The sequence below is a fragment of the Crassostrea angulata genome, chromosome 3, assembly GCF_025612915.1.
Source record: "Crassostrea angulata isolate pt1a10 chromosome 3, ASM2561291v2, whole genome shotgun sequence".
In the NCBI taxonomy this organism is placed as follows: domain Eukaryota; kingdom Metazoa; phylum Mollusca; class Bivalvia; order Ostreida; family Ostreidae; genus Magallana; species Magallana angulata.
Window position 1 is genome coordinate 49,238,516 of NC_069113.1, and position 27,088 is coordinate 49,265,603.

General features: G+C 33.3%; 3 protein-coding genes and 1 long non-coding RNA gene across 5 annotated transcripts; 2 read left to right on the forward strand and 2 right to left on the reverse strand.

Moving 5' to 3' along the window:
* Nucleotides 1-353: 353 nt before the first annotated feature.
* Nucleotides 354-6,470, reverse strand: LOC128178340 (proton-coupled folate transporter-like). Its single transcript, XM_052845460.1, has 4 exons — nt 5,290-6,470; nt 5,065-5,148; nt 3,665-3,821; nt 354-2,000 (listed from the first exon to the last, which is right to left on the reverse strand). Exons 1-4 carry the CDS (start codon nt 6,386-6,388, stop codon nt 1,940-1,942), a joined length of 1,401 nt encoding a protein of 466 aa, XP_052701420.1. The 5' UTR covers nt 6,389-6,470; the 3' UTR covers nt 354-1,939.
* Nucleotides 6,471-7,545: 1,075 nt separating this feature from the next.
* Nucleotides 7,546-9,362, forward strand: LOC128178780 (uncharacterized). Its single transcript, XR_008242992.1, has 3 exons — nt 7,546-8,046; nt 8,544-8,638; nt 8,746-9,362. It is a non-coding gene; the product is annotated as an uncharacterized LOC128178780 (long non-coding RNA).
* Nucleotides 9,363-9,940: 578 nt separating this feature from the next.
* LOC128178195 (uncharacterized) lies at nt 9,941-20,597 on the forward strand. 2 transcript variants are annotated; one of them, XM_052845245.1, is made up of 6 exons: nt 9,941-10,397; nt 12,907-13,044; nt 13,509-13,632; nt 14,046-14,246; nt 15,723-15,840; nt 20,220-20,597. In XM_052845245.1, the coding sequence occupies exons 1-6, from the start codon at nt 10,012-10,014 to the stop codon at nt 20,312-20,314; spliced, it is 1,062 nt and encodes a 353-aa protein (XP_052701205.1). In that variant the 5' UTR covers nt 9,941-10,011; the 3' UTR covers nt 20,315-20,597. The 2 variants fall into 2 exon arrangements, with proteins under 2 accessions (XP_052701205.1, XP_052701204.1); XM_052845244.1 differs by lacking the exon at nt 20,220-20,597 and having other exon boundaries at nt 9,948-10,397; nt 15,723-18,231.
* A 1,584-nt stretch (nt 20,598-22,181) lies between these two features.
* On the reverse strand, nt 22,182-26,466 carry LOC128177657 (proton-coupled folate transporter-like). Its single transcript, XM_052844456.1, has 4 exons — nt 25,050-26,466; nt 24,789-24,872; nt 23,455-23,611; nt 22,182-23,237 (listed from the first exon to the last, which is right to left on the reverse strand). The coding sequence occupies exons 1-4, from the start codon at nt 26,146-26,148 to the stop codon at nt 23,177-23,179; spliced, it is 1,401 nt and encodes a 466-aa protein (XP_052700416.1). The 5' UTR covers nt 26,149-26,466; the 3' UTR covers nt 22,182-23,176.
* Nucleotides 26,467-27,088: the final 622 nt, after the last annotated feature.

The window sequence follows — 27,088 nt, forward strand, 5'->3', positions numbered from 1 at the left end:
ATTATACTACACATGAGCAGCAATTTATGTGCAATTTGGGGTTGAACTGTTTGCATGTGAATTTTAAGTTAATCAATAATCTTAACATTTCATGTCGTAGAAAGTATAATTGTCTATAAATTTATTACAAACAAAATTAAATTATGCCCCCTCTCCGCAGGGGTTGCCGGCTTTAGATTTGCTTCTGTGTGCCTACATGTACATAATCGTGTGCATGGATTTAGAGAAGGGGTGGGAGTGAGGGGTCCAGACCCTCCCCCTTACAATTCATTTATATTAATAGTAAAATTACCAAAAATACACCTCAGACTCCAGTGCCCTTACAGACATGTAATTGCTCTAAGCCATTGCGCTTCAATGTTGGGTAACATTATTTGGGGGAAAATATTATATTTATACTTTATTGTTGATTTCAATAGGAAGTATACATCACAATGTGCAGGTGTCCTGCACCACCTTAAAGCTGTTATTTACCTAATAAAATAGTGCAAGGGGTTTTGAAGAAAAGGACATAAAAATACATGCATATTACAAATATTGAAAAGTCAAGGTCATATATCTATCTCAAGTTTTTAAATCAGACGGAAGACCTCCTCGTTGCTCGCAACGAGATCGTGTCTTGTTCTTTTATTTACATTTGTTGCAAATTTTGACAAAACAATGCTCCATACTTTCTTTTTTTGTGATGACGTAGAAAGCCGCTTCGATTAAGATGATGTAACACAAAAATAGTACAACAATGTTGCAAGTATTTGATTATCATGATAAATAAATATGACACTACTTTTGACAAGACAACACTTTTTTATTATTATTAAGGATTACGTTTACTCAGGGTTTGAGATTTCAAAAAATATTTTTACAAAGTTTAATATCTGAAGTCCAAATTAAGTTGTTTAAAAAACCCAAAATAACAACGTTATTAACAAATATCGATATTGATTTTCATGATTTGTTTATTTGAGAAAGATATGCTCCAACAAAGGTAGATTAATATTGAAACAGAGGAAATTCAGACTATTTTTTTCATTTTTCTCTTAAAAATTTTCTGTTGCAAGGTAATTGCAAAAGTTAAGTTTCTATATGTTTTTTCATATCATTTTGCATATTTTATAGTTGTATTTACTCGTCTATAAGTTTATATCACTGGCTGGCACGCGATTGGAAAAATCTTTAAAATACATAAAATCGATAATTTTTATAATTGACCTTATATAATGTTAATGTTAACATAAAACAGACAATAAACACAGTTTTAGCCAATCAATGGTTTGGAGCTCCTATTAGTCAGTTTTTTGTAAAACTCGATCAAAAATTGGGTACAATTTTGGAAATTGATAGAGGAAACTCGGACTAAATTAAACTTAAAATATGAGCTTAAGGTCGGTAGCGGGTTTAAAATGTTGCGCCCTCTGCGCAGGGTATTGCGCATTACTGTCGTAAATCGCAAATGTAAAGTAAAATGTTCAAATATACAGATTATCATGTAACGTTTTTATGTTAAAAAAATGAAAAAAAAGTATTTTAATCATCTCGCTGCTTCTTCAAAATCGACGTTATTGTCGTCGGAATCAACGTCTTACGATGACGTCAGTAACGCTTCGTTGCGATGTCGATCCATAAACATTATTCTGTTTAACCTTGTCGATGGCCATCGGGGTCACACACGCTCTAGAGTGACCTGTCTATCAAGCTTGATGTCCGTAAAGCAAAGTTTTGACAAGATATTAGGCAATGTATGTTCACAGCAAGACCTCAAAACAATACGGGGTTAACAACAAGTTAAGGTTATATATGCAATCCACCATGTTTGTTTCGCACCAAGGTTTCTCAAGATATTGAGCGGACATTGTCTAAACAGACAGACATACGCAAGACGTTCCCTTCATCAAATGCGACATTCATTTATAATGCTTAAACTAAGAATTTGTTGTGTTCTTTATTGTATAACTTCATAATCTTTTCTGTATTGGTTCTTCCTGGAATCCTTTATCAGAGCCCTTAATGAAAAAAACCCAAACAAATTGAATAAGCATTGGATAGTCTAATGAAATTCTCTCGCAAAACAATGATCAATAAATCGGATTCCATCATAAATAGGAAATGGCAAAGCATTTCATGCAATGTAATCTTAAAAAATTAAGGGGTATGTGCGGCCATTTTGTAAATTTGAGGATAAAAGGTAAGCATTTCTTGAACTCGTTTGTTTCTGTCCGTAACTGACTAAAATTGTTATCAAACGATAAAAAATCCCAAGAAATATGAGGTTTTGTATGCTGTATTTCATTCAAATTACTGCATATTAGAACTGAACAATGCTTTTTTAATAACTTTGAACAGTTGTAGAACTGTTCACACTTATTTTGAAGATTGAAAAAAAGGTTGAATCCTGCACATTAATACCGTCACTTTACCTCAAAATAGGGTACCCTATCTTGATCAGTCGAGATGGGATCAATTTTTAGAACAAGAAAAATCCAGTCTATACTTAGAGCCCCTGTGTTGACATATGTTTCACAACAGTAAACATGTATTTTATATCAATGACCTTTAATGTGTGATGTTATATATTTATCTATTACTAAGATATGTCTGAATGTTTTAATAATACTATAAAGATCACCATTTTCGTCTTTGTCAAATATAAAATAGCCATTATGTGACAAACTGGGAAATTGGGCATACAAAAAACAACTTTGACCCCTGGAACAAACCAGGAGGTAAAAGGATTTTTTTATTTGACCATTTGATGCCTTTTAGCAATAACTTTGATATGTAAAACAGAAAAAGAAATCCCTAGGGCAAATGTTTAAGAAAATTGTAAAAAATGTGCAAAATTGATACATTTCAAGCAAAATCCCATAGGGTAATATGATAAAAATTAACAAACTTTGAGATGACCCCTGAAACAAACGGTGTGGTAAATGTCTTATTTTTTTTTATCTTGAAATAATATCAGTAGAAATTCATGTAAAAAGTTTCATTCAAAAATCTAGGGCAGAACAAATTAGACCCGGCCTCGTTAATTTCCGTGGGAAAACAATTAATAGCAATTCAAAACAATCTGTGTTGAATACGACAGACATCTCTATATTAGTCCATTTTTTTAAAGTTCTGATCTATATGTATACATTAAAGCAATTATTTTATAGAAGTGGGGTAGGGGTTCAATATAATAGTTGTTGAATAAAAATATATAATATTTTTAATGAAAATATAACTCCATAGGCACAGACAAATGTATCTCGTGAGATTGTTTCTTAAACCAATCACATGTATTTGAACAAGGTACCCTATTTTGAGACAAAGTTGCAACTTAGGTAAGCAAGCGTAGACATTTTTTCAAGAAACGGTTAAACACTAATAACATCTTTTCATATTTTTTGAAATTTTGCAATCTTGAATTTAAGTTTGTAGCTGCGCAGTTCTAAGTGATTAAAAAGACATTGTTTTGTTCTTGTAAGCATATTTGCTCATAAAAACACATAGAAACTATTATTTATTGCTTTTTTATCTTTTGAAAACAGTTTTGGGTAGAAACAAGCCAGTTCAAGAAATGCTTACATTTTTTTTTTATTTCAAATGTACATCATGGCCCAACATCAACCTTAAATAATTTTTAAAGGAATATTTTCAATATTCATATAACTGTACTTGTACTTACAATAGCAGAATAGCAGAAAACACCATAAACCCGGTCATAACAAAATAGGCTGTTCCTCGGTAGAAAACCACAGTTTCCGAGTAGATGGCGCCCCCTATGATACTACTTGACAGGTTACAAATGTTTTCCACGACAGCGATACTTCCAAAAAGGACACCTGTAAAAAGACAGCTTTACTACATAAAAGGACAGGTGTTAAAAAAATAGTGATACTTAAAAAAAATGACCTGTAAAGAGACATCGATACTACCAAAAGCAACACCTATAAAAAGGCTGCGATATTGCCAAAAACGACACCTGTAAAAGGACAGCAATAGTACCAAAATGAACATATGTAAAAAGACAAACAAGACTACCAAAATGGACACGTGTAAAAGAACAGCGATAGTAACTAACAGAACACCTGTTACAGGACAAAATAACACACATATGTATAAAGACAAAAAACTAAACTGTGAGAAGACAGCGATACTACCAAAATGAAGACCAAAAAAGAAAAAAACCAATTGCCTTCAGTTTATTACTTAAATTTTGTGCATTAAATCAAAATAACCGATTTAAATGAAATAAATTCCTTTTGATTGTTGCACCGATATAGTTAAAATCAGACTTGTAAACCCATCCCTCTACTATTAGATTGCTTGTTGAACCGTTGATATCTTCTTAAATTGTTCAAGCTAATTTTAAAGCTAGTATTTACGGGATTTATAAAGTTTGAAATCGTGTAGAAAAAAATTGTTAGCATAAATATTTTTCATTTCAAAGACCTATGACATACCTGTAATTTGTTTGACTTTACAGCATTTTAGTTGAAGAAGGATCTAATTTCATAAAAACAATCTACAGTGAATCACTTTTTGTAATGGGAATGTAATGGGATCATTTTGCAATGATCAAGCTGAATAAGTCAATCTATTCTCAGATTATATAGTTCGTACACAGAAAACAATTAACATGCTAACACCCTTATTGTGGTAGCTTAATGTCATGTACACATACCTGCCTACTTACAAGCAGTATGGTAGACTCAGAGACTGAGATATAGTTACTTTTTTAATAAAAATCTTCGTTGGTTTTCTGTTGATTTAATCAAATTTTGTTTTTCTTTACGTAATTAAGTCACAATTTCAATTATGATTAATTTCTAAAACTCCAGATTTTGTGCTTGTATTCCAGATATCCAGATACTCAATATGGACTAAATACTTAAACAGTAAAAAGGTAACAATCTAAAATTTGAAGACCTCCAAGAGGTAAGGATTAGTCTTTTTATATATGCTCACATCATCTACATGTATGAATATGTAGAATTCCAGTAGTTATGAAGGTTTATAGAGCCTACAATAATATTTTACTAGACTGCGCCAAGTTTTGGTTGTCGTCTTTGGCAGATACAGTACCTTGCTTGTCAGGAGGCGTCATCTTAGACATTATAGCTCGGAGGATTGGAACAGCACACATCCCAAAACATCCAACGACAATAGCTGAAAAAAAAATCAGATAACAGCGTACATATCATACTCTTACTGTTCAAAACATTTTAAGTCTTCTTTCAAGAATTTGTCTCTTGACTTTTACAGACGCTCATCAAGTTATAAGTTTAATTGTCAAACGTTATACTCTACCTATATATAGATATATTTCTGTTGTTGCTATTCCAAACAGTACGAACATGGCCGTGCATGAAATAATGCCAATCAGAGCTATGAGTTCGTCCATCAAACATGGCTGCAATGACTTTATTCCCAGAATAATGACAAGTTCGGATAGACAGGATTTAATAGTCTCGAATATGCTTATTTTCACCGGACTGAAACAAAATGGAGAATCAAGCAAGTAGAATACTTCAAATGCAAATACACCGAGTTTAGCCAACATTATGAATAGGAAGGCTAACATGGCTGCCGTATATTTAAATCTTGTTGAACTCGGAGAACTTGGATCATTTTTTGTGTAAAATTGAATCATGTCTTTGAAATTTCCAATACAGCTAAAATTCTTCTTCTTTCTGTTGGTATTAGATAACGTCTCTGGAATGAAGCATATTATCAAAGTTGCAAGTCCAGCACAGCCACACGATACAGCCATTGAGAACTCATAACCAATTTCAGTGACAATATATCCAGAAACAAAAGTCCCGAGGGAAAATCCTATCCCGAACACAAAGCTTAACACAGCTATCAAAAAGGATCTTGAGTTTCCTGCATTCGTAATATCAGCAACAATGGCAAAAGCGATCGCAATTTCCGCAATCCAACTTCCGCTTGCCCCTTCAATCAAAGTAAAAGGAGCAAACAAGTAGATATTCCATTCCATTACCATAGCCAGAGTCATTAAAAGCTGCTTGGTAAACAAACCAATGGCTCCAATGAACAGAAATGGTTTCCTTCCCATAGAATCACTCAGAGACGAAAACAACAAGCTTGAGAAGACAAGTGGTACTCCTTGTGCCAAGTTGATGTAAACTCCCCATCTCGCCACCACTTGTTGAACAACCTGTTCGTCTTTGTAAGCTTGTGAGGATGTGTTGGTTTCACAAAGGGATTCTTCACTACTGTTTGCATTGGATCTGTTCGGAAACAGTTGATTCTGAAATGTTTTATGACCATATTCATTAGCAGTGTAAATACCATTAACATACGCTGCGAATGAAAAGAAATTAACCACACAGACAGGAATGACAATTCGTAAGTAATCGTCTTGAATTTCATCACGTTCTTTCATCGTGTATTAAAACGTATTTAGCGAACAGGTGACAATGTTAAGAGTTGGGTCACGAGCGTTGTAGGACAAAGTGATATTTACCCAATCATGTACTCTCCTATCGTAAATAAGGAGACTAGATAGCGAGATTAGCATAGAAATATAGGAATACTTAATACACTATGAGGTGTTTTATCCTGCCCGTCAATTTAAAACACTTTCCCGTTGAAATTGAAATGAATAAAATATGCGTAGCCTACTGTGAATGAAAGGTTGTTTCAAGTAATCACCGTTTGCTTTTCACGAAAATAATGGCCTTTGATTGTGAAATACACGCACGTACCTCCTGTGTACGAAATGGTTAATTTAGCCCCTTAGCCCCCCCCCCCTCCCCCTTTTGACTCGCATTTGCAACGAAAAAAATTAATTTTTGTTACGTACATTTCTTTTTCCCAATAGCTTATTTGCTAATGGCTAATAATTAAAAAATATTACATAGACATTAAAACGATTTACAAAGCAGTAAAGATGTAAAAGGAATACAGACTTTGCACCAAATTGAGTTGACCCATTAAGTTAGATTACAAGTCATGATCAATAGGGTGAAATAAAGAATAAGTAAGTTAAGGTGGTCATTAGTTTGTGCTATTTTCTTACAAAATTGTTAAAAAAATGATTAGTACCTTTTATATTCTTTTAAAAATGCCACCTTTATGATTAATTTATTGTGCATAATATGAATGGCAAATAACCCTTGATAAAAGTCAGTGCAACCCCCCTCACTTTGTTGACCATTTGAACCCTCCTAAATTTGGTTAATATTACAATCCTAATGATTTGACAAGTCGTTTTTTATATAGTTAAGATCAACCAAAATTGTTCTGTTCATTTCAGATAATCGTGGACAATCTAAATCCGCTTTAAATATTGTGCCACCGTACGTATTGTTCAAAACATTGACGAAAGATGCGGTGATACCCGTGCAAATAAATGTTGATACTGTGCGTGAAAAGAACCATGAATGCACTGAGGATTGATATTACATTCATTTTATTTAGAAATCTTCGACGAAAAATAATAACATTAAACCGGAATCAAAGTACTGAAATATTGACAGGAGCTGATCTTATTGATTACTGTTTTTGAATGGCAAGCAGTTGAATACACTGTAAAAAATCGCGTTCATTTTTAACACGTTTATATGTTATTTTCTATACGTCGGTGTTAAAAACTTTACACATCATGTGTTTTAGGTGTGTAATCTTAAACGTGCAACACGTTAAAATGTTTCCAGTTCTGATTTTACAGAAATAACGCATATGTGTTAATAATATTTTAGTGTTCTTGAACGTTTATCTGAATTGATATTATTATTTCTTCAACATTTAATATTGTCTATATAAATATCTAGTTCCATTACTTTATTTTCTAACCGATACATTAATGAAAGTAATAGAACTCTAGACACGATATAGAGTAAATTAACACAAGCGTTAAAGATGGAATTATTTTATTAACACTCTCAGTGTAAATAATCTTGCTAAATTACATCACTGATAGCTGACCTCTCCATAACTGACCTAACCCTTTGCCGCCGCATCTTTAATTTCTTTGTTCCAAGAAAGCGGCCACCAAGAAATTCAGACAGGGTGGTCAACGAAGTGTACTTGTTTGCAAGGGTAAGTAGTTTACATTTTATATACACTGTTATTAAGATAGTATGATAATAACATAAACATGATATATTAGTGTTAAGTTTTTTATATTGATATTATTATAGGCATACTAATATTGTGCATTTTTATCCGGTTAAATCCATGTAAACAAGGACGATTTCGTTTCATTGTTTATTGCAATTTTGAATGTGATTCTTTTATTTTCAATAGGTTAAACTTTCTGATGAAATATTGCTTACTTCCAAACTTTTAATTATTCTGTTTCCAGTAAAAAATACATTTTTTAAAACCATTAACAAACAAGCAAACAAAGCATTTTAGGTCTGAGCTAGCATTTCACAAATTTATGTGTTTTTTGCAGCTATTCAAAATTGTTGTGTTTAAGTTGTTGCTTTTATGTTAGAATTATCGCCTTATTTAATATACATACATGTATTTAACACCTCAGAATAGATAAGATTCATATCAAAAATACAAATTTTAATTTTAAAATATTATAGGCACCAGAGCTGGACGTCTTACAGGCATTAGAGGATCTAGTTTCAAAGAAGAAAGGCAAAGCCAAAAGTCAAAGAACTGCATAAAAGTTGTCAAGGTATTTAAATTAAAGAATTTTTGGGGCTCAAACTAAGATAATTCAATGCTAAACTGTTTTAATAAAATTTATTTATTTTAAGAGTATTTTTATCCTGTATATTTTAGAATGTTCTGTTGTTGGAAACTATTCCCAAAAAACACCTTGAATCAGAAGAGGAATCGCCGCCTGCTTTGATTGCCTTAAAAACGAAGAAGAAGTGTTGGTAATCTACATTGTTGCTGATGGGTGCAAAATTTTATACACCACCCGATGTATCCAGACAGCAGCTATGCTACTTATTGGATGTTATTATGTGTTTGACCTAGACTACTCAGCAATATATGGACAATTTTGGGGTTTTCGTCAACATTGGGTAGTTGGAGACATCTTCCCACAGAATAAATGTACTAATTGGAGAAATTTTAGTGAGCAGTACAGGGCCCATGTCAAAAAATAAATGATTGTGTAAAATATTTTAATTGTTAGTTTTTTTTTCACAGGGCTGCCATGTAGAAAGAAAGATAGCACCGTGTTAAATTGTTAACACTTATTTCAGAATTAACGTGTTATCGCGTGAATTAAGTGTTTCCACGGATTTTAACGTGTTAGGTGTTAACCCTATAAAACATTTCTACACGTTTATAGATAAACACCTGTGTTATTGTATTAACACTTTAACGCGTGTTAAAAGATTAACACTCATGTTATTGTATTAACACTTTAACGCGTGAATTAAGTGTTTCCAGAAAAGTGTTAATAATTGTGTTAAATCATTAACACTTATTTTTACAGTGTAATTACAGATTTTTTTCTAATATGAACTCTTTGGCTTTTTTGACAAGAATTCCGAGCTATAGACGGAAAAAACCCATTTGAATTATATTATGTATTATTCAAAGATAGAATTAGAGCCACCAAACTCTACGACTTTGTTTCATGTATCAGTATTTCAAATATTTATAGAAAATTGTTTGCAATCATATTAAGCACGCATAGATAAAAACTAATTTAATGTGATATTTAGCTATTGATGAGAAGATATATCAATTATTCATTCATTCATCAGAACAGAGAGTCTGTTTTAACAACACCGTTATTGATATATCTAACAATATTGCGGAGAAAATCGTTATATAAGAAACAGTGCTACCGACCATTTCACATTATTTTTACATGCATTTCGTAATTTTATAATTATTCGATTTATCAGGGTGAACACTTAGAAGCTTTGTGAAGTGTGTTCAAAACATATATTTTGTAATCAGTAATTGTGAATTTGTACGTGTTTCGTGTTACGTGATCGGATCCAACGTCATCCCACTCATCGGACCGAAACCTACCATGGTCGAATAGACTCGGACCCTGCGTCGTGAAAAGGAAAGCCAGCATCCATGAGTTCTGAACATGGTCTTGAAAACAGTTCGGAGACATCCGAGCCCTCTGACAGGTTAAGTTCTGTTGCGGATATTTCAAGTCCACCAAGTTCAACCGGATTAAAACTTTCTAATTGCACATCTGAATGGGATAGTCGTTTTGTTGACAAACTTGGAATCCGACAGAAAGAAGAAGACATATTCCGAATTATCTTATCAGAATGGTGTTTGGTTTTTTTGAGCGAAAAAGAACAATTAGATGTTGAGAAATGCGTTGACGTCTGTGATTTACAATTCGATTACGAATCCTTGGAGAATGTGCCTCTTCAACGACTCCATGAAAGTGGATGGGTACCGAGTTCCAAGCAAGTGGAACAGATTAGAAACATTCCATTACTTAAAAAGTAAGAATCATTTTAATAATATTTTGATTCTTAACTTAAAAAATAAAGAAAAATGATATCCCAAAGAGTACAGGAATGAAATTGTGTGATAATTTTTTATTCAAAGTGTGTTATTATTTTTAAGTAATCAACTTTTATTATTTACAATGTATTCTGTGGTTGTTAGTGTTTTTGCTGGCAACATTATTTTTCAAATGCTGCAAATATGAGCCAGTCCTATAATATATTAGTAATTAAGTCATTTTGTCGAAAAATCTATCAATGCAGAAATATTTCCAGAAACTAATGTTATTGTGAGTTTCCTCTATCATATACCTCAGTGATGTTCAGCGTGCATCTGTTTACTATGTCTAAAAATATCCCGTCGTCAAATGTCAATTTCAGCGCGTGCTATTATACGTAAACAGAAATACCTCAATACCATGGAACCCACAACATGATTGGAAACAAGTGTAAATAAAAATTGTGTTCAGAATCCATCCATTAACATTTTTTTTTCAAAACTGTTTTCCTAGTAAAGCCCAAGAAATGAAATTTTATTTTAAAATGTGTATGAATATACAAAGGTTAATCCTTTTTTGTGCCATGGAAGTGCATAAGGCCAGTGCATACCCCAGTTTCTTTTTGTAATGCAAATTAGATGAGAGTGTAAACTTCCCCTAGATGGAGTACAACTCTATTGCATGTTAACTCCCAGCGTTAGCCAGTATCTTATTTCAGCTGGACTGAAACAATGTAGATGAAGTGCCTCGTCTAAGCGCACAACACACAACATGAAGTGACCACAGTGGGGTTTGAACCAGCGACCTTTCGGTTACTGGCATAACATCTATGACTTCTGAGCCTTATGCTCCAAGAATGTACATTTTATTTGTCAGAATTTATAGTTATAACATAGAATTCATAAAGTTTGAATATTTATTTTTTTATGATTTATTTAAATAATGCTTAACTTAAGGTGGTATAGGACACATGTACCAGGCTACATTTGGAGTTAAAATATTTTGAATTTTCCTTTTGATAGCGTGCAAAATGCAATTGAATGCTTATTAATAAAGTCAAAGTATGTATTTTCAAGTTAAACAATATATCCAATTGTTTTCCCTTGGACAGAAATGTCACACTTTCATTGGTTTAAACATGGCACCTGATTGCCTCATATATCTCTATAGACAATTGTCACTTAACATGTAATTTAAAACATAATTATGGAATTACGTAGTGGAAATCTCCTCATTGCGAAGGGGAAAAATAGAATGTAATGAAAGATAAGTCGTTTCTGACCTCAATCTGCAAATCCGCCATCACTAGGAGGCTATTTGCTGATCTGTTGCACAAATTATTTAAGAAATTAGCATATGTATCTCCCTAATAAATTGCGACAAAGATTGTTATGGGTCTCCCAATAATAATCAATTTATTATTTAGGGTTGTGCCAGCATATTTGTATGCATTATACATGTAGTTCTTAAAAGTTAGGTAAGAATTACATAAAAGTGCATATAATATTTTTGTAAATGCTTTGAACATAATTCATTTATATCAAATTAAGGCATAGGTGCTACAGGCACCTGACATTCTATATTTTTCTCATAATAAAAAAAATACCCTCCACCTAATAATACACAAGGTACACATCACCGACATCTTAGATTTTTTTTAAACTGTCACAGCTGGAAGTTTTGCATGAAACTCATCAGAAAAATTATTCTGCGATTGTCTTTGTTTTCCAATTGCAGGCAATTGGCATCTGTGGTCCCCCCCCCCCCCCCCCCCCCCCCCCCCCGCCCCACCTTTTTGTGTGCAGGAAAGATTTTTCTTAAAGAACCATATATGATATGAGTTAAATTTTGCCCCCATTTTTCAGTGTTTCGGGTACAATAAAATGTTAACTTATTTTTAAGAAGAGTGGATATAAATTATATTTTTCAACTATTTATTTGATTTATTTGCACTCGCTGGCAGCTAGTATATGACGTCAGAAGTGACGCTATTTTTAGAATTCAATCAAAATCAGTCAAAAATTGACATTTTTCTTATCTTTTTATGAATGGGAAACATAGAGCACATGCTTGAACAAGATAAAAAAATTTGTCACTTCTTAGTCTTGGTTAGATACATCTCTGATTAAAATATTTTGTTTATTCAAGCATTCGCTCTATGTTTTCTGAAAGAAAAACTGCTTGAAAACAAGCTGTTTTATGCTAAAAATGCAAAAATGGCGGGAAAAGGTTGTCTTTACGATGTCATATTTCTAAATTGTGGGCACTTGAACCAAAATGAATATTATGTAAACACATCACATATATATATCTCTACTAAAATAACAAAAAATTACAGTAAAATGATGATGTTCATTTTAGGGGGCCATTTTAGGCCCATATCATATATATTATCTTTTAAATTTAAAAATGTGAATTACATGTATTTTGGAGCCACTGGATCTATGTCTGCCAACTGTTGTTATGGTAAATGATTGGTTTCATTCTTTTTAAAATTTTTTCTGCAGGTTTCTTATGAAACTAGATGAATACAACTTCTACCTAGCACAAATTATCCGTGGAAGTAAATCAAACACAGCAATATCTGAAGGCAAATATGAGACATTGTTTGAGAAGCTCTTGCAAATCTTTGGATTTTACACTCTGTGAGTATTTATATGTGTATAGATGAAATCGTTTTGAGATACCGGTAATCTGATTCACGCATTCACATTTAACAATTCCATCTTTATCATTCTCTAAAACTATTGGGGTTATTTTGACCATACATGTACTTGGTGTCTAGCATTCACAGGAGGAGGGGAACATATTGATTCAATTTTTAAAGATCCTTTTCTCTACAACTGCACACTCAGCAGAAAACTTACTACATGTTTATGATGACCAGGGATGCCTCTACCAAATTAATGAAATTCATGACCTCAGGGTCAGGGGTTTTAGCATTAAGGTGGGGCTCTATTGGTCATATTTTGAATATATGCATTACTTCTTTAAAAATTTTGAGTGTATTTGTGAAAATTAGAAAAGCAGCAAGGAAATACTTTCAGCTTACTGATACTTGCCCTTAAGATATACCAGGAAATGACTTAAAATGTGCCTTTATTTTCAGGAGCCAATCATTTATAAGTATTGAGAAAGCTTTCATACAAGGAAGAAATGTGTCCTCAAGAGCTGACATAATCTGTTCCCTAGAGAGACCAGCATCAGAGAGGGCAGTTGTATGTGTTTGTGAGGTATGACAGATATGATGCGCACACAATACATGTAGGCCAAGTTCAATAGTGGGTATGATTAGGCAAATTTTGACAGATTTATGCCCTTTGGACCTATAAAAATTCCAATTATTTGCAGTTTCTGTGCTTTTCTTCGCAGAGGTTTTCCAAGGGAGGGGGCATAAGTGTCTCACATACTTCTCTTGTTTTCCATCAGTTCCATTTGATAATGTTAATTACGTAACACTGATTAGTCACAGCAGCCTTTCCACTTACTGCACATACTGCTAAATGACTGTTTCAAAACTGTTCATTAAGTAATATCTAATTCATGTTTGAGTTTGTCTTAATTATAAAATACTATTTAAAAAAAAAGTATTGAGATCTGTATATATATTGTGTATGGGTTTATATGATATTAAATTTATATTTAGGTAAAAAAAAACTTGCAACAGAATGATGCAGAATCTTCCCCTCCAAAGAAGAAAAGAAGATCTTCCTGCACACAAGAAGCTCAATGTTCTTTCACTGGAGATCAAGATTGGAGGATGCAACATATTGGAGAGCTTTTTGTTTACCTGGATAAGTCTGTGAGACCTGAGGGGATGCTTGGGTTCATTATTGATAAGACTTGGGTAATTAATTTCAAACTCAAAATTTTTAGCTCACAGAGACAAAGTCGAGGTGAGCTTTTGCTATACCCTTGGCATTGGCGATGGTGTCCAGACCTGTTTAAAGTATTGTACAATATGATATGATATGATACTATATTGTATCATATATGATCATAACATATGATAAAATATATTATAATACATTATCATACCACATGATATGATATGTAATGGATATATGCCCAAAACAGTACTGTATAAAAAAAATATCAGATAGCTTCGAGGCCCGTTTGGGCCAAGAACTGTCTGGTATTCTTGGGAGTTGATTTTAATCAACTCTCATATGCACTTACTAGGGCAAAACGAAAGTGAAACAGTGTTTGGACCTAAGCACAAATCAATACTGCTGACAACACTTAGTTCTTGAAAATAATTGATAAATTCGATGCTATGTATTCTGAAGCAATGATTTTCAGGAAAACTTATTCATTAATACCATGAAAATAATAAGATTTTAAATTGTACAAACAGTTTAGATTTTTTTAAAGTCGTATGTATTCCTACGCTAGAGTTCAATGTAGTCTCGTTCAACCAGACGCCTGGCTGTCTCCGTTAATATCTGACAAAACAGAGATAAACGGAGACAGCTGAGCGTTTGGTTGAACAAGACAAGAGTTTAATCTTGCCTGGATCCATACAATTTGTCAGAAATATTTCGATTACTGATACTTCTTGCCATGCAAAATCACATATCGTTGATTTGGAATAAATGATAATCGATAATCGATAAAATCAACTCCCGTCAGTACTTCAGTACTTTAATTTCATACAAAAGTGTTTGAGGCATATATCATACTTAAAACACTGCCATTGAATTACATTGTTGATTTACCTGAGACAATCCAATTTTGAAGGATATCAATACTGTAACCTCTGGTAGCAATCAGATATTAAGAAGCTCACTAATATTGGACTGTCACAGGTAAAATTAGACTGCTGGGACAAAGGAATAACACTACAGCAGTGTTTTAATCAATGATTTACTAAATTGTATGAAATCATATGATATGGCTTGTGTATATTAGAGACCTGACAATGGGAAGCCATGTACCGGAAATAACCTGATGGAAATATTGGCCTCACGATGAAATTATAGATTGGAAGTAAAAGCATGAACGCTGACTGCAATTAATCTAAAAATCTAATGAGAGGATTGTCTTATATTATATGCTACCTCTTTAAGATCTCTAGATCAATTTGAGTCTTATTTATAAAATTTATTCAAAGCTGTCAACATCACCATTTTTGGAAAACGTATAAGTTGTCAGTATATGATTTAATGTTTAAGATCTTACACCATTTTTCTTTTCACTTGTACTTCTTTTGTTAGTTTTTTCCAACCCCAAACCCCTCAATTTAGGAATTTCAGGAACAAAAACTCATTGAATAAGATTGATTCAAGATTAGATTAATAATACTATCAAATCTTTAATTTAGGTACGAGTGACATACCTTGCTGTTAAAGAGTCAAGTTGGAGAAGAATTCAGAACACACCTGCTAATGGAGCGGAATCTGTTGATTATGAGGAAGGAGAGCACCCTAGATTTTTCTACAGTAAACGCTATAATTTTCTAAACAGAGATGATCGCAGGGACTTATTCAAAGCACTCTTACTTGTAAAGAAGATGCATGAAATACATGAGAGATGATTGTAAAAAATCTTTTAATCATTCCTTTTGTGAAATTGGATATTATAACTGATTTAAAAAAAAAATTACTGAATGTCATATCTTTCAAAATTTGACAATTGCACAAGCAGGTAGTTTCAGTTCAGGTGCAGCAAAGTTGAACTCGTCTATTAGATATGTTGCGGTTGTTTCTCGTCCGTTGTCCCCAGCTTTTTGGTTCTATTTTGCAAGTACCAGTTCATGTAAATGTTTATCAAAGATATTTAATGGCCAGTATTGTTCGTATTGTAAACCAGCATAATATGATCGCCATACCTTGAAGTTTAACTCTTTTGTCAACATTTCTATTTTTTGGTCAGACTTTTTATCAGAAATGATACACACAGCGAGGAACTCAAATAATCTTAATTAGCCTATTGATTGTTAATTTTATTGATTGTTAAGTTTATTTAAAAATATGATGTAAATATTTGCAGGAATAAAAGTATAGAAAAGAAACCCCTGCAATGTTTTTAGCTCACCTGAGCCAAAGGCTCGAGCTCAAGTGAGCTTTTCTGATCACAATTTGTCCGTTGTCTGTCGTTGTCGGCGTCGTCGTTGTTAACTTTTCACATTTTCATCTTCTTCTCAAAAACCACTGGGCAGATTTCAACCAAATTTGGCACAAAGCACCACTAGGTGAAGGGGATTCAAGTTTGTTCAAATGAAGGGCCTTGCCCTCTTTAAAGGGGAGATAATTGAGAATTATTGAAAAATTGTTGGTATTTTTAAAAAATCTTCTTCTCAAAAACTATTCGGCCTGAAAAGCTTAAACTTGTGTGGAGGCATCCTCAGGTAGTGTAGATTCAAGTTTGTTCAAATCATGGTCCCCGGGGGTAGGGTGGGGCCACAATTGGGGGATCAAGTTTTACAGGAAAATATAGAGAAAATCTTTAAAAATCTTCTTCTCAAAAACTATTAGGCCAGAAAAGCTCAATTTAAATTGGAAGCATCCTCAGGTAGTGTAGATTCAAGTTTGTTCAAATCATGGTCTCAGGGGGTAGGGTGGGGCCACAATTGGGGGATCAAGTTTTACATAGGAATATATAGAGAAAATCCTTAAAAATCTTCTTCTCAAAAACTATTAGGTCAGAAAAGCTTAATTTAAATCGGAAGCATCCTCAGGTAGTGTAGATTCAAGTTTGTTCAAATCATAGTCCCTAAGGGTAAGGTGGGGCCACAATGGGGGGATCAAGTTTTACATAGGAATATATAGAGAAAATCTTTAAAAATCTTCCTCTCAAAAACTATTAGGCCAGGAAAGCTCAAATTTGAGTGGAAGCATCCTCAGATAGTGTAGATTCAAGTTTGTTCAAATCATGGTCCCTGGGGTTAGGGTGGGGCCACAATGGGGGGATCAAGTTTTACATAGGAATATATAGAGAAAATCTTTAAAAATATTCTTCTCAAAAACTATTGAACAAGAAAGCTTAAATTGGCGGGTAACCATCCTCAGATAATGTAGATTCAAGTTTGTTCAAATCATGGTCCCTGGGGGTAGGGCGGGGCCACAATGGGGGATACATTTTAATATATAGAGAAAATCTCTATAAAATCTTTTTCTCAAAACTATTAGGCCAGGAAAGCCCAAATCTGAGTGGAATCATTTCCAAATCGTATAGATTCAAGTTTGTTAAAATAATAGTCCAGTGGTATGGTGAGGCCATAGTGGGGGATGAATTTTTACATAGGAATATATAGAGAAATTTTTTAAAAATCTTCTTTTTAAAGACCATTTGGCCACAAAAGCTTAAACTTGTGTAGAGGCATCCTCGGGTAGTGTAAATTCAAGTTTTTAAAAATCACAGTCCCTAGTGGTAGGGCAGGGCCTTGATGGCGATTTGAATTTTTACATAGTAATATATAGAGAAAATCTTTAAAAATATTCTGGGAAAGTTTTCAGTTCAAAACTCAGTACTTTATAGTGTGAAAGCACAGGTTATGCAGATATAAGTTTGATGAAACCATGATACCCTAGAGTAAAGTGGGGCCACAAAATGGGGAGGGGGGGATATATAGGATTAGAGAAAAATCTTCTTACAGGTACAACAACAAAAGGGGATTGGTATTTACCAAAAAAAAAGAGGTGGATAAAAATTGGCAGAATTTTAATTTTTTTTTTTTAGCACGATCTACTGTACTTGGTTGTCAAGATATTTTGATACTTTAATGCTAATTTGATCAGAATTAAGGCAATTGTTGCTCAGGTGAGCGATGTGGCCCCTGGGCCTCTTGTTTTGTAGTTATCATTTTTTTAAAAATAAATAATTAAAAAACATTACTCTAAATAAAAAGTAATATATGTAAACAGATATTATTCACCCTAATTGCAATGTCAGACTTTCCAACTCATTTACATATGGTCTTTCTAGAACATGCCGTCTGCAGTGAGTTTCTTTTGTTTTCTCCCTCCCTATGTTTGTACACCAGTTGTAAACAGCCAAAACCAGTAAGCTGTTTAAATTCACAAGATTGCTTATGTGAGAAGTCACCAATTAAACACATTATTTTAGATTTAAAAAAGAAAGAATGTTAACTTTTTTACATTCGTTGGAGGTAAACTGTACGCGGCGGATAACTTGGACGCTGTCACTGAACACAGGCACCTGAATTTTGATCAATCAGTCGCTCAAAAAGCCAAATATTAAAAAAATTCTACCTCCTCTACTGTATATATATAAATACACAAGGTGTATTTATATCAATATACATATATTTTGTATCTATAAATGAATACACCTAGAGTATCTATATATAGAGGAGGTAGAATTACACAAGGTGTATTTATATAGAGGAGAGTTTGAATTTTTCTATATTTGGCTTATTGAGCGACTGATTGATAAAAATTCAGGTGTTTGTGCACCGAGTGACAGGCATAATGCGTGGAGTACTCAACATCCTGCTGATTTGAATTACAATGAAACTTAAAAACTACGTTTAGGACAGTTTTCAATCCATTATTTTTAAGAATGGACACCTGTAGCTAACTTTTTGGATTGTTTTTTTTAAAAAGTCAAAAATTGTTTATTTATGTATAGCAAAGAATTCCATAACAAAATTGTTTGAATCATTATTAACCCCCTTCTCTTTCTGTCCCCCCCCCCCCTCTCTCTCATAGTAGAAAATAAAATATCAGTATACATTTTAAATTTTATAATTACAACTAAAATGTTTTAGCCTTTTGTGAACATCTATCATGAAATTTTTGGACATGTTTACGAAAATTTTTATCTATATAATCGGAGGACTGACATATATACATTAACCGACATTTTTATATACGCGGATGTTATGGTATGATTTGCGTAATTTAATTAATCAAGTATCTACAAAAAGCGCGCATAATGTTAGACTTATCTGTGTAGCGATAGGTTCCGTCCTTCACAGTGTATTAAATTGCAATGTGTGATAAAATGAAGAATCAAATGCACTGTTGCAGGATGATATCGCAGGTGGTCAATATTTCTTTGTCCTTGATTTGCAGTAAATTGTTTGAATTCGTTGATTTTAAAACACTTTTTCAAAGGCCCAGTGAACTGAGGTTCAATAAGGGTATTTACCAATACGTAAAACTAAAACACTAAGGGGCTCACCATGGGATATGTGGTTAAATTAAAATACGAAACTAAATATATACAATGATGAATTTTAATGTGACATTTACCTCCCTTTTCAGATAAGTACGAAGTACTGGAAAACCCATTAAAATTTAAAATACTAAAAGTAAACATATTTACATCAAACGACTTATGTAGTCTGCACCCACATTGTCTTTACCTTTGACTGAATGTATAGTAAACCTGTAAGGTTGCAAACTAAGCGCCCAGCGCATAAGTGTAGGGTTAGTGACCTTAGCCTTATTCAAGTACACAAGTGGGCTATGACCTGTCTCTAAAATGAACTTATGAATGCCCATACAACTGCCAAGCACTCTTTCTCAACAGTTGCATACTTCTAGCATAAGCAATTGGGAGTTTCTGACCAAGCTTTCATGTAAAAGAACTGCACCTAGACCTCTGTCTGAAGCGCCTGTCTGTAGAATGAAAGTCTCCTTGATATTGGAAAATTTCAATATGGGACACTTAGTAAGTGAAGCTTTCAACGTCTGAAATGCTAAATTGTGAGCATCTTCCAATTTCAACTTAGTGGGTAAACCTTTTTTGGTCAAGTCAGTCAATTGTGACGCGATTTGAGCAAAATTGGGCACAAATTTCCGGTAAAACCAAACTAAACCAAGGAATGACCTTAACGGTTTTTTCGTAACAGGGATAGGGGCATTACATACAGCTTCAACCTTGTCAAAGTCTGGCTTCAACTCCTCATTACCCACTACATGTCCGAGACAGTCAATATTTGAATAGGCCAATGAACATTTACCTGGTTTTGCTGTCAGACCTGCTGTCCGCAATCGCTAAAAAAGCTCATCTAGTACAACAAAATGATGATCGAGAGACTTTGTGTACACCAAAATGATGATCGAGAGACTTTGTGTACACCAAAATGTCATCTATGAAATTGTCTACATTCTCCATTCCATGCAAGACTTTGCGCATTAATCTTGAAAATGTGGCCGGAGCCGTAACTAACCCAAAAGGCAGTGGCGTAGCTAGAGCTACAATGAAGTATAGGCACCAAATACGGCGAGGGGTCTAGGGGCCGCCCAAGGCCCCCAGCAGGTCCAGGGCAGCGCCCTGGTAGGGGGTTCAGGGGGGCGAAGCCCCCCGACGGAAAACGGATTTCATGTTTTATAGAACACACAGGAACAAATTTTAGACACTGTTCGCACATAAAATTTTGAGTTTTTTAAAGATTTTTTCGTAGTAAAAAGGCAAAAACATTTTTTAATACAATCCAACATTGTTTTCACCAGCAGTCTTTTTTTAAGCGTTATCAAAGTGAATGGCGAGAAGAAGATGGGGAAATAAGATATGGCAAATGCCCATTCGGTTCCATCGTAAAATACAATTTTGAATTTATTTTATCAATTACATCAATTCAAATTTATTATAATACAAGTTTGCAAAAGCACAATTTCTAAATAAATTCAGTTTTTATTATGTTTAACAAATTATAGAAAAAAAAATTACCTTAAAGTTTGGTGGAATCGAACCCACAACATAAAAACCCTACTTATGTAAGGTTAGCTAATGTCTGGTGCTCTAACCTCTGAGCCATTACACACTCAACAAAATAGGTTGTTTAAATATTACGAGTGCCTTGAACTTTGGCCACGAATTTACGGACGAATTATTTTTTCAAAACGTTCAGTTGCTGAGATACAAAATGAAATTTTTATTGTATAGTGGGTCATCTCTCCACGTTTTTGTTGATTGAAATCGGTTTGTTTTCCATAAAACCTTATTTAGACTATGAGAAAAATATGGAGCAGAGACTCAATATAAAAAAGAAAAGACCATGAAGTTGTAAAAAAAAAATGACACTATTGGAAGTTTTGATATACATATACGCCTGTTTCAGTCAACATATTCCAAGTATTGAACATATTTTAAAAAGTTTAAAAATCGAGGATATGTTAAATATTTATTGTTTTGAATATATTTTTTAAAAATATCAGATTTATTGATATTTCAATTTTTCAGTATCTTTTCCGTCCGTGCATAGGTTTTACACGCCTTATCCACCCATCTTCTTACACTAAAGTTATTGTCTGTCTCTATAGTTTAGTTTACTATTAAAGGGAAAACATTAAGACTTTGTAATTGAATGTCATGATTCAAAAACAGTTGTAATGGTTATTTTAAATTTTGATAGTAATAAGAAAACAGAAATATTGCTTTGGTTTTTTTTTAAGTCGTACATGATGACTTACACGAAGTCAAGGCGTCCATTTTTATTAACGCAAATTTGGCAATGATAGTTGAGATCTCAATATGCCCCGATCTATGAATATGATTTTAATCATTTCATCCAGTGGTTTTACTTTTGGTTTATTGCCCGACATGTTTTTCACTGATTGACTGCGCAATAATTAGCATTATCGATGTCACATATTTGTGACCTCAAACAATCAGAGTTTTGAAATAGGGAAAAGAAAGATATTTGCTGTGTGCTTTTTAAATATTTTTTTTAAAAAATTAAATGATATTTTAACATTTTTAATTTTTGGTCTTAAAATGATGTGTAGGCACGTGCCTTAAGTGCCTAACGGCAGCTACGCCACGTCAGGCATTGTGTTTGTCATGTAGGTGTGTGTTGGGAGGGGGGGAGGTAAAATTATCCGATATCTAAATTCAGGATAAGAAAAAAATGATTTATTTACATACATTTAGGAATATATCGAGAGAAATCTTTTAAACTATTTAGAGAGAAAAATTACATAGAAAAAATCAAATTATTCTCAAAAACTTAAAGGTATAATAGATGGTTCTCCTATACAAGCATCATTATACAATGTTTTAATGCTTGAACAGTCGATAGACCCGAATATTTTCCCGAGGCCAACGGCCGAGGGCAGGAGATCATACTGAGCTGGTCCCTGCACCAAGGGAAAAAATTCGGGTATATTGACTGTTCAGGCATTAAATAATTGTTTTATTACCTAATTCCGTTTTTAGTATTTTGTCTTTACAATCATAAATTACAGAAAGTTTTCATACCATGAAGATAAATTTCAAGAACAAAAGTAAAATAAACAAAATAAAGTTATCTTTTAATCTTGTAGCAATTTCACTTTTTCTAAAATACGTTGCCGGTCCAATAGTTCGCAGTCTATTGACCGGCGGTCCAATAGATCACAGTCTATTGACCGGCGGTCTAATAGATCGCAGTCTATTGACCGGCAGTTCAATAGATCACTTTTAAATCTGAATACACACACATAATAGACGAAAATATCTAATTTGTAATAAAACAACAAAATCCCTTTGGTTAGGTAATAAAACATATTGTTGATACTCAATTGTTTCAACTGTGGCCCCATTTCAATTCTTTGGGCCCCACAAGGAGTTTAATTTTTTGATGTTGTTTTATATGTTTATATAAACTACAATGCTCAATATTTGATATCTCATAATGATTATAAAATCATCCTGTTACAAAAGAATATCTGGAGAATTTTTTTTTATACTGCATCTATTCTACTACATTGTCTGGATATTTTGTATGACTCCATAATGCTGATATTTTAATTGCTAATGTTGCTCAGATAAACAGTCGACAATAGACCATGGGCCTCATGTTGTTTTATCTTTTACGGCTCTTTTTTATTCTACAGCTATATAATCTTTTCTGTTGTGGTTCTTTTTATCATTCTTTATGAAAGCCCTAAAAGAAAGAAAGAGAATATAATTATTTTTTAGCTAATTGTTTAGGGTAAATGTAAATCATTTCTTGTTGAAATCAAATACAAAGGATAAAGGAATTCATGGAAAAATAGGATGAACAATAAAACTACATAACAACAGAAATGTCGATCCTCATTGAAGTGATTTTTCATAGAATTCGTTGCAAGTAAATGTTGATTTTCAGTATTAGTACTTACAACAGAAGAAAAGCTGACAAGACCAAATATCCAGTTAATACAAAATAGGCTGTCCCCCGGTAGAGAGCCACAGTTTCTGAGTAGATGGCGCCGCCTATAACACTACTTGACAGGTTACATATGTTCTCTGCAACAGCGATACTTCCAAAAAGGACACCTGTAAAAAGACTGCAGTGCTAACAAAAAGGACACCTGTAAAAAGACAGCGATACTACACTACCAAAAAGAACACACGTAAAAAGACAGCAATACTAAAAAAAATTGATACCTGTAAAAATACAGCGATACTTCCAAAAAGGACACCTGTAAAAGACAGCAATACCACCAAAAAGGACACCTATAAAAAGACAGCGATACTTCTAAACAAGAGACCTGTAAAATGACAGCAATACGACCAAAAAGGACACCACAGCGATCCAACCAAAAAGGACATCTATAACAAGACAGCGATACTTCTAAAAAGAACACCTGTACAAAGACAGCGATCCGGTCAAAATGACACATGTAAGAAGACAGCGATACTTCCCTATAAAAGGAATGCAGTACTAACAAAAAAAAACCCACCTGTAAAACAATAGCATTATTACCCAAAAAGACATCTTTATAAAAAGAACCCTGTTAAAAGACCAAAAGTACACAGTAAGAATACAGCAGTACTTACAAAAAGAACACATTTAAAAGGACAACAATTAATACCAAAAAATAACAAATGTAAAAGACGAAAATATCTGACCATGTTTAGCGTCAACTTCAGTTTGATAATGTCTTTTATTTTTAGATCTTTGTAAGTGCTACAAACTTGGTACATTGCATGCAAATGCTCGGAATTGATTGATAAACCGCTGTCATTACAGAAATCATGAAAAAATTTCACACTGATAATTTCCAAGGGGCATGCTGTGTAACAGTGTTGGTTTAAATGTTATTTCGAATACAATATAAAATAAAGAATTCAACAAATTGCTATTTAAAAAGAGAAAAGCTTAATCTACATAAATATTTTGTGTGCTTTTATAAAAATTATAAAATTATACTTGAAACAAGTTGAGATAGTGTTTGTATTTGCAAAGCAAACCATATAATTGTTTAATTCTTAATTTTTTGTACCAATTGTATGTCGAATTTTTAATTTGCGTTAGTCACTTTTTGCGAATTTAAAAGTTTCTTATAGAAAATATTACAAGATATAATATCTACGTATTCAATATTTTGTGATTGAGATCGAAGAGATAAAAAAATAGCGAAAATTAGACATCCGCGAAAATTACCGGAAAAACGGTATTTTGTTTATCTTTTTAATTTTGTACAAATAATTTCTGAAAAGAGTACAGAACCTTGCTTGTCTTGAGGTGTCATCTTAGACATAATGGCGCGAAGAATTGCAGGAATACACGATACAAAACATCCAACAGGAACAGCTGAAACAAACGATAGTATATATATCACAAATTTATCTTTCAAACATTAGTGGTTCTTTTAACAATTTGTCTTTAAGTCTTGCAATTGTGTCTTGAGTCGTATTGTGTCAAACGGAGCACCGCCATATCAGTTATCCAAAAGATAATGCCATAGAATTGTCAAACGTTATAATCTACCTATATAGAGAAACGTTTCCGTTTGTGCTACTCCAAACAGTACGAACATAGCCGTGCATGAAAGAATACCAATCAGAGCTATGAGTTCGTCCATCAGACATCTCTGCATTGGCCTCATTCCTAGTATAACAACAAGTTTAGAAAGACTTGTTTTAACGGTCTCAAATATGCTTATTTCCTTTGGACGAAAACAAAATGGAGGGCCAAGTAAATAGAACACTTCAAAAGCAAATGCACCGAATTTCGCACCCATTGCGAAATAGAAAGATAAAATTGCAGTTAAATATCTGAATCTTGTGGAATTCGGAGATGAGGGATCATCTTTTGTGTAAAATTGAATCATGTCTTTTAAATTGCCAATAGAGCTAAAATTCGATTTCCTTCTTTGTGTTTTGGATACCGTCTCTGGAATAAAACATATCGTCATAATTGCAAGTCCAGCACTGCCACACGACATAGCCATTGAGTACTCATAGCCAATTTCAGTGACAATATATCCAGACACAAATGTCCCAACGGAAAAACCAGTTCCTGAAACAAGGCTTAAGAGAGTCATCAGAAAGGACCTGTGTTTTCCTGCATTCGTAATATCAGCAACAACAGCATAAGCGATCGCATTTTCGGTAATCCAACTTCCGCTTGCTCCTTCAATCAAGGTATAAAAAGGAAACAAGTAGATATTCCATTCCATTACCATAGCTAGAGTCATTAAAAGCTGCTTGGTAAAGAAACCAATGGCTACGATGAACAGAAGCGGTTTTCTTCCCATAGAATCACTCAGAGACGAGAACAACAAGCTCGAGAAGACAAGTGGCACTCCTTGTGCCAAGTTGATGTAAACTCCCCATCTCGCCACCACTTGTTGCACAACTTGTTCGTCTTTGTAAGCCTGTGAGGATGTGTTGGTTTCACAAAGAGATTCTTCACTACTGCTTGCATTAGATATGTTTGGAAACAGTTGTTTCTGAAATGTTTTATGACCATATTCATAAGCAGTGTAAACACAGTGGACATCTGATTCAAATATAAAGAAAATAGAAGCACAAACAGGAATGAAAACTCGAATGTAGCTCTCGCGAATTTCATCTTGTCTTTTCATCGTGGACTAAAACGTAACTGGAAAACAGGTGACAATAAGTTGGTCACGAGATATGTTGGACAAAAACATTTACCCAATCATGTGTCCTCTTATCGTAAATAGCGGGACTAAAAAGCGAGATATGAACAAGAGTATTTTATACAAACTAATTTGTCTAATTTGGATACGAATAATTTTGAAAGAATTTTTACCATGACAAACAGTGTTTAGAGAGTAGAAAAAATTAAATTAAATTAATTTGTGTGCAAAAATTGAGCATGCCTGTTTAATGTGTTGAACCCTTTAAGTCTAATTTGAATATGGATTTTTCAAATCAATCCCTTTAATTTATGGAACAAGTTATCCTAAAATGAAATATAATTAATATAAAAAGCATTATTATATAAATAGTGCCTGTTTGGGAGGGTAACAGTTGAAATTGACACCCCGAGAAAACCATTGTCAACCGACGCGAAGCGGAGGTTGACAATGGTTTTCGAGGGGTGTCAATTTCAACTGTTATCCTCCCAAACAGGCACTATTTATTTTGTTATACTGAATGTCTTTTAAAAAATTTTTAAGAAAATTTTACTGCTTTTATATAGGAATAACGTGAATTCTACAGCGAACCGTACGCGCATAATTTTCGCGCATGTAATATTTTTTAATGTTACCCGTTGCCAAGTGCGTTGCTAACGCTGAGGGTAATAGTAAATATTATTAAGTGCGTCTTAACCAATCAGATTTCAGTATTTAACATGAAAGTATAACAAAAACTAAATATTTTAAGACTAACTATGCCTAGTGTTAGTTTTAGTACGAATAATTATGCTGAAAATGCGAGGATATAATTTGAATCAAAATATTTATAACACAGGGCAAATCAAAAGCAGCACGATTTTAAAGTAGAGATCTTTTTAATTATCAAAGCAAATTATTAACTAATAATATAGACACTATA

Coding starts and splice junctions, on each gene's coding strand:
- LOC128178340 (XM_052845460.1), bottom strand. CDS start 6,388: ATGAAAGAACGTGATGAAATTCAAGACGATTACTTACGAATTGTCATT. Junction 5,149..5,289: donor AGAAATATATCTATATATAG/GTAGAGTATAAC, acceptor TTTTTTTTTCAG/CTATTGTCGTTGGATGTTTT. Junction 3,822..5,064: donor GACGCCTCCTGACAAGCAAG/GTACTGTATCTG, acceptor GTCTTTTTACAG/GTGTCCTTTTTGGAAGTATC.
- LOC128178195 (XM_052845245.1), top strand. CDS start 10,012: ATGAGTTCTGAACATGGTCTTGAAAACAGTTCGGAGACATCCGAGCCC. Junction 13,045..13,508: donor ATCTTTGGATTTTACACTCT/GTGAGTATTTAT, acceptor CTTTATTTTCAG/GAGCCAATCATTTATAAGTA. Junction 13,633..14,045: donor CAGTTGTATGTGTTTGTGAG/GTATGACAGATA, acceptor ATTTATATTTAG/GTAAAAAAAAACTTGCAACA.
- LOC128177657 (XM_052844456.1), bottom strand. CDS start 26,148: ATGAAAAGACAAGATGAAATTCGCGAGAGCTACATTCGAGTTTTCATT. Junction 24,873..25,049: donor GGAAACGTTTCTCTATATAG/GTAGATTATAAC, acceptor CGTTTGTTTCAG/CTGTTCCTGTTGGATGTTTT. Junction 23,238..23,454: donor TTGTCAGCTTTTCTTCTGTT/GTAAGTACTAAT, acceptor TCTTTCTTTTAG/GGCTTTCATAAAGAATGATA.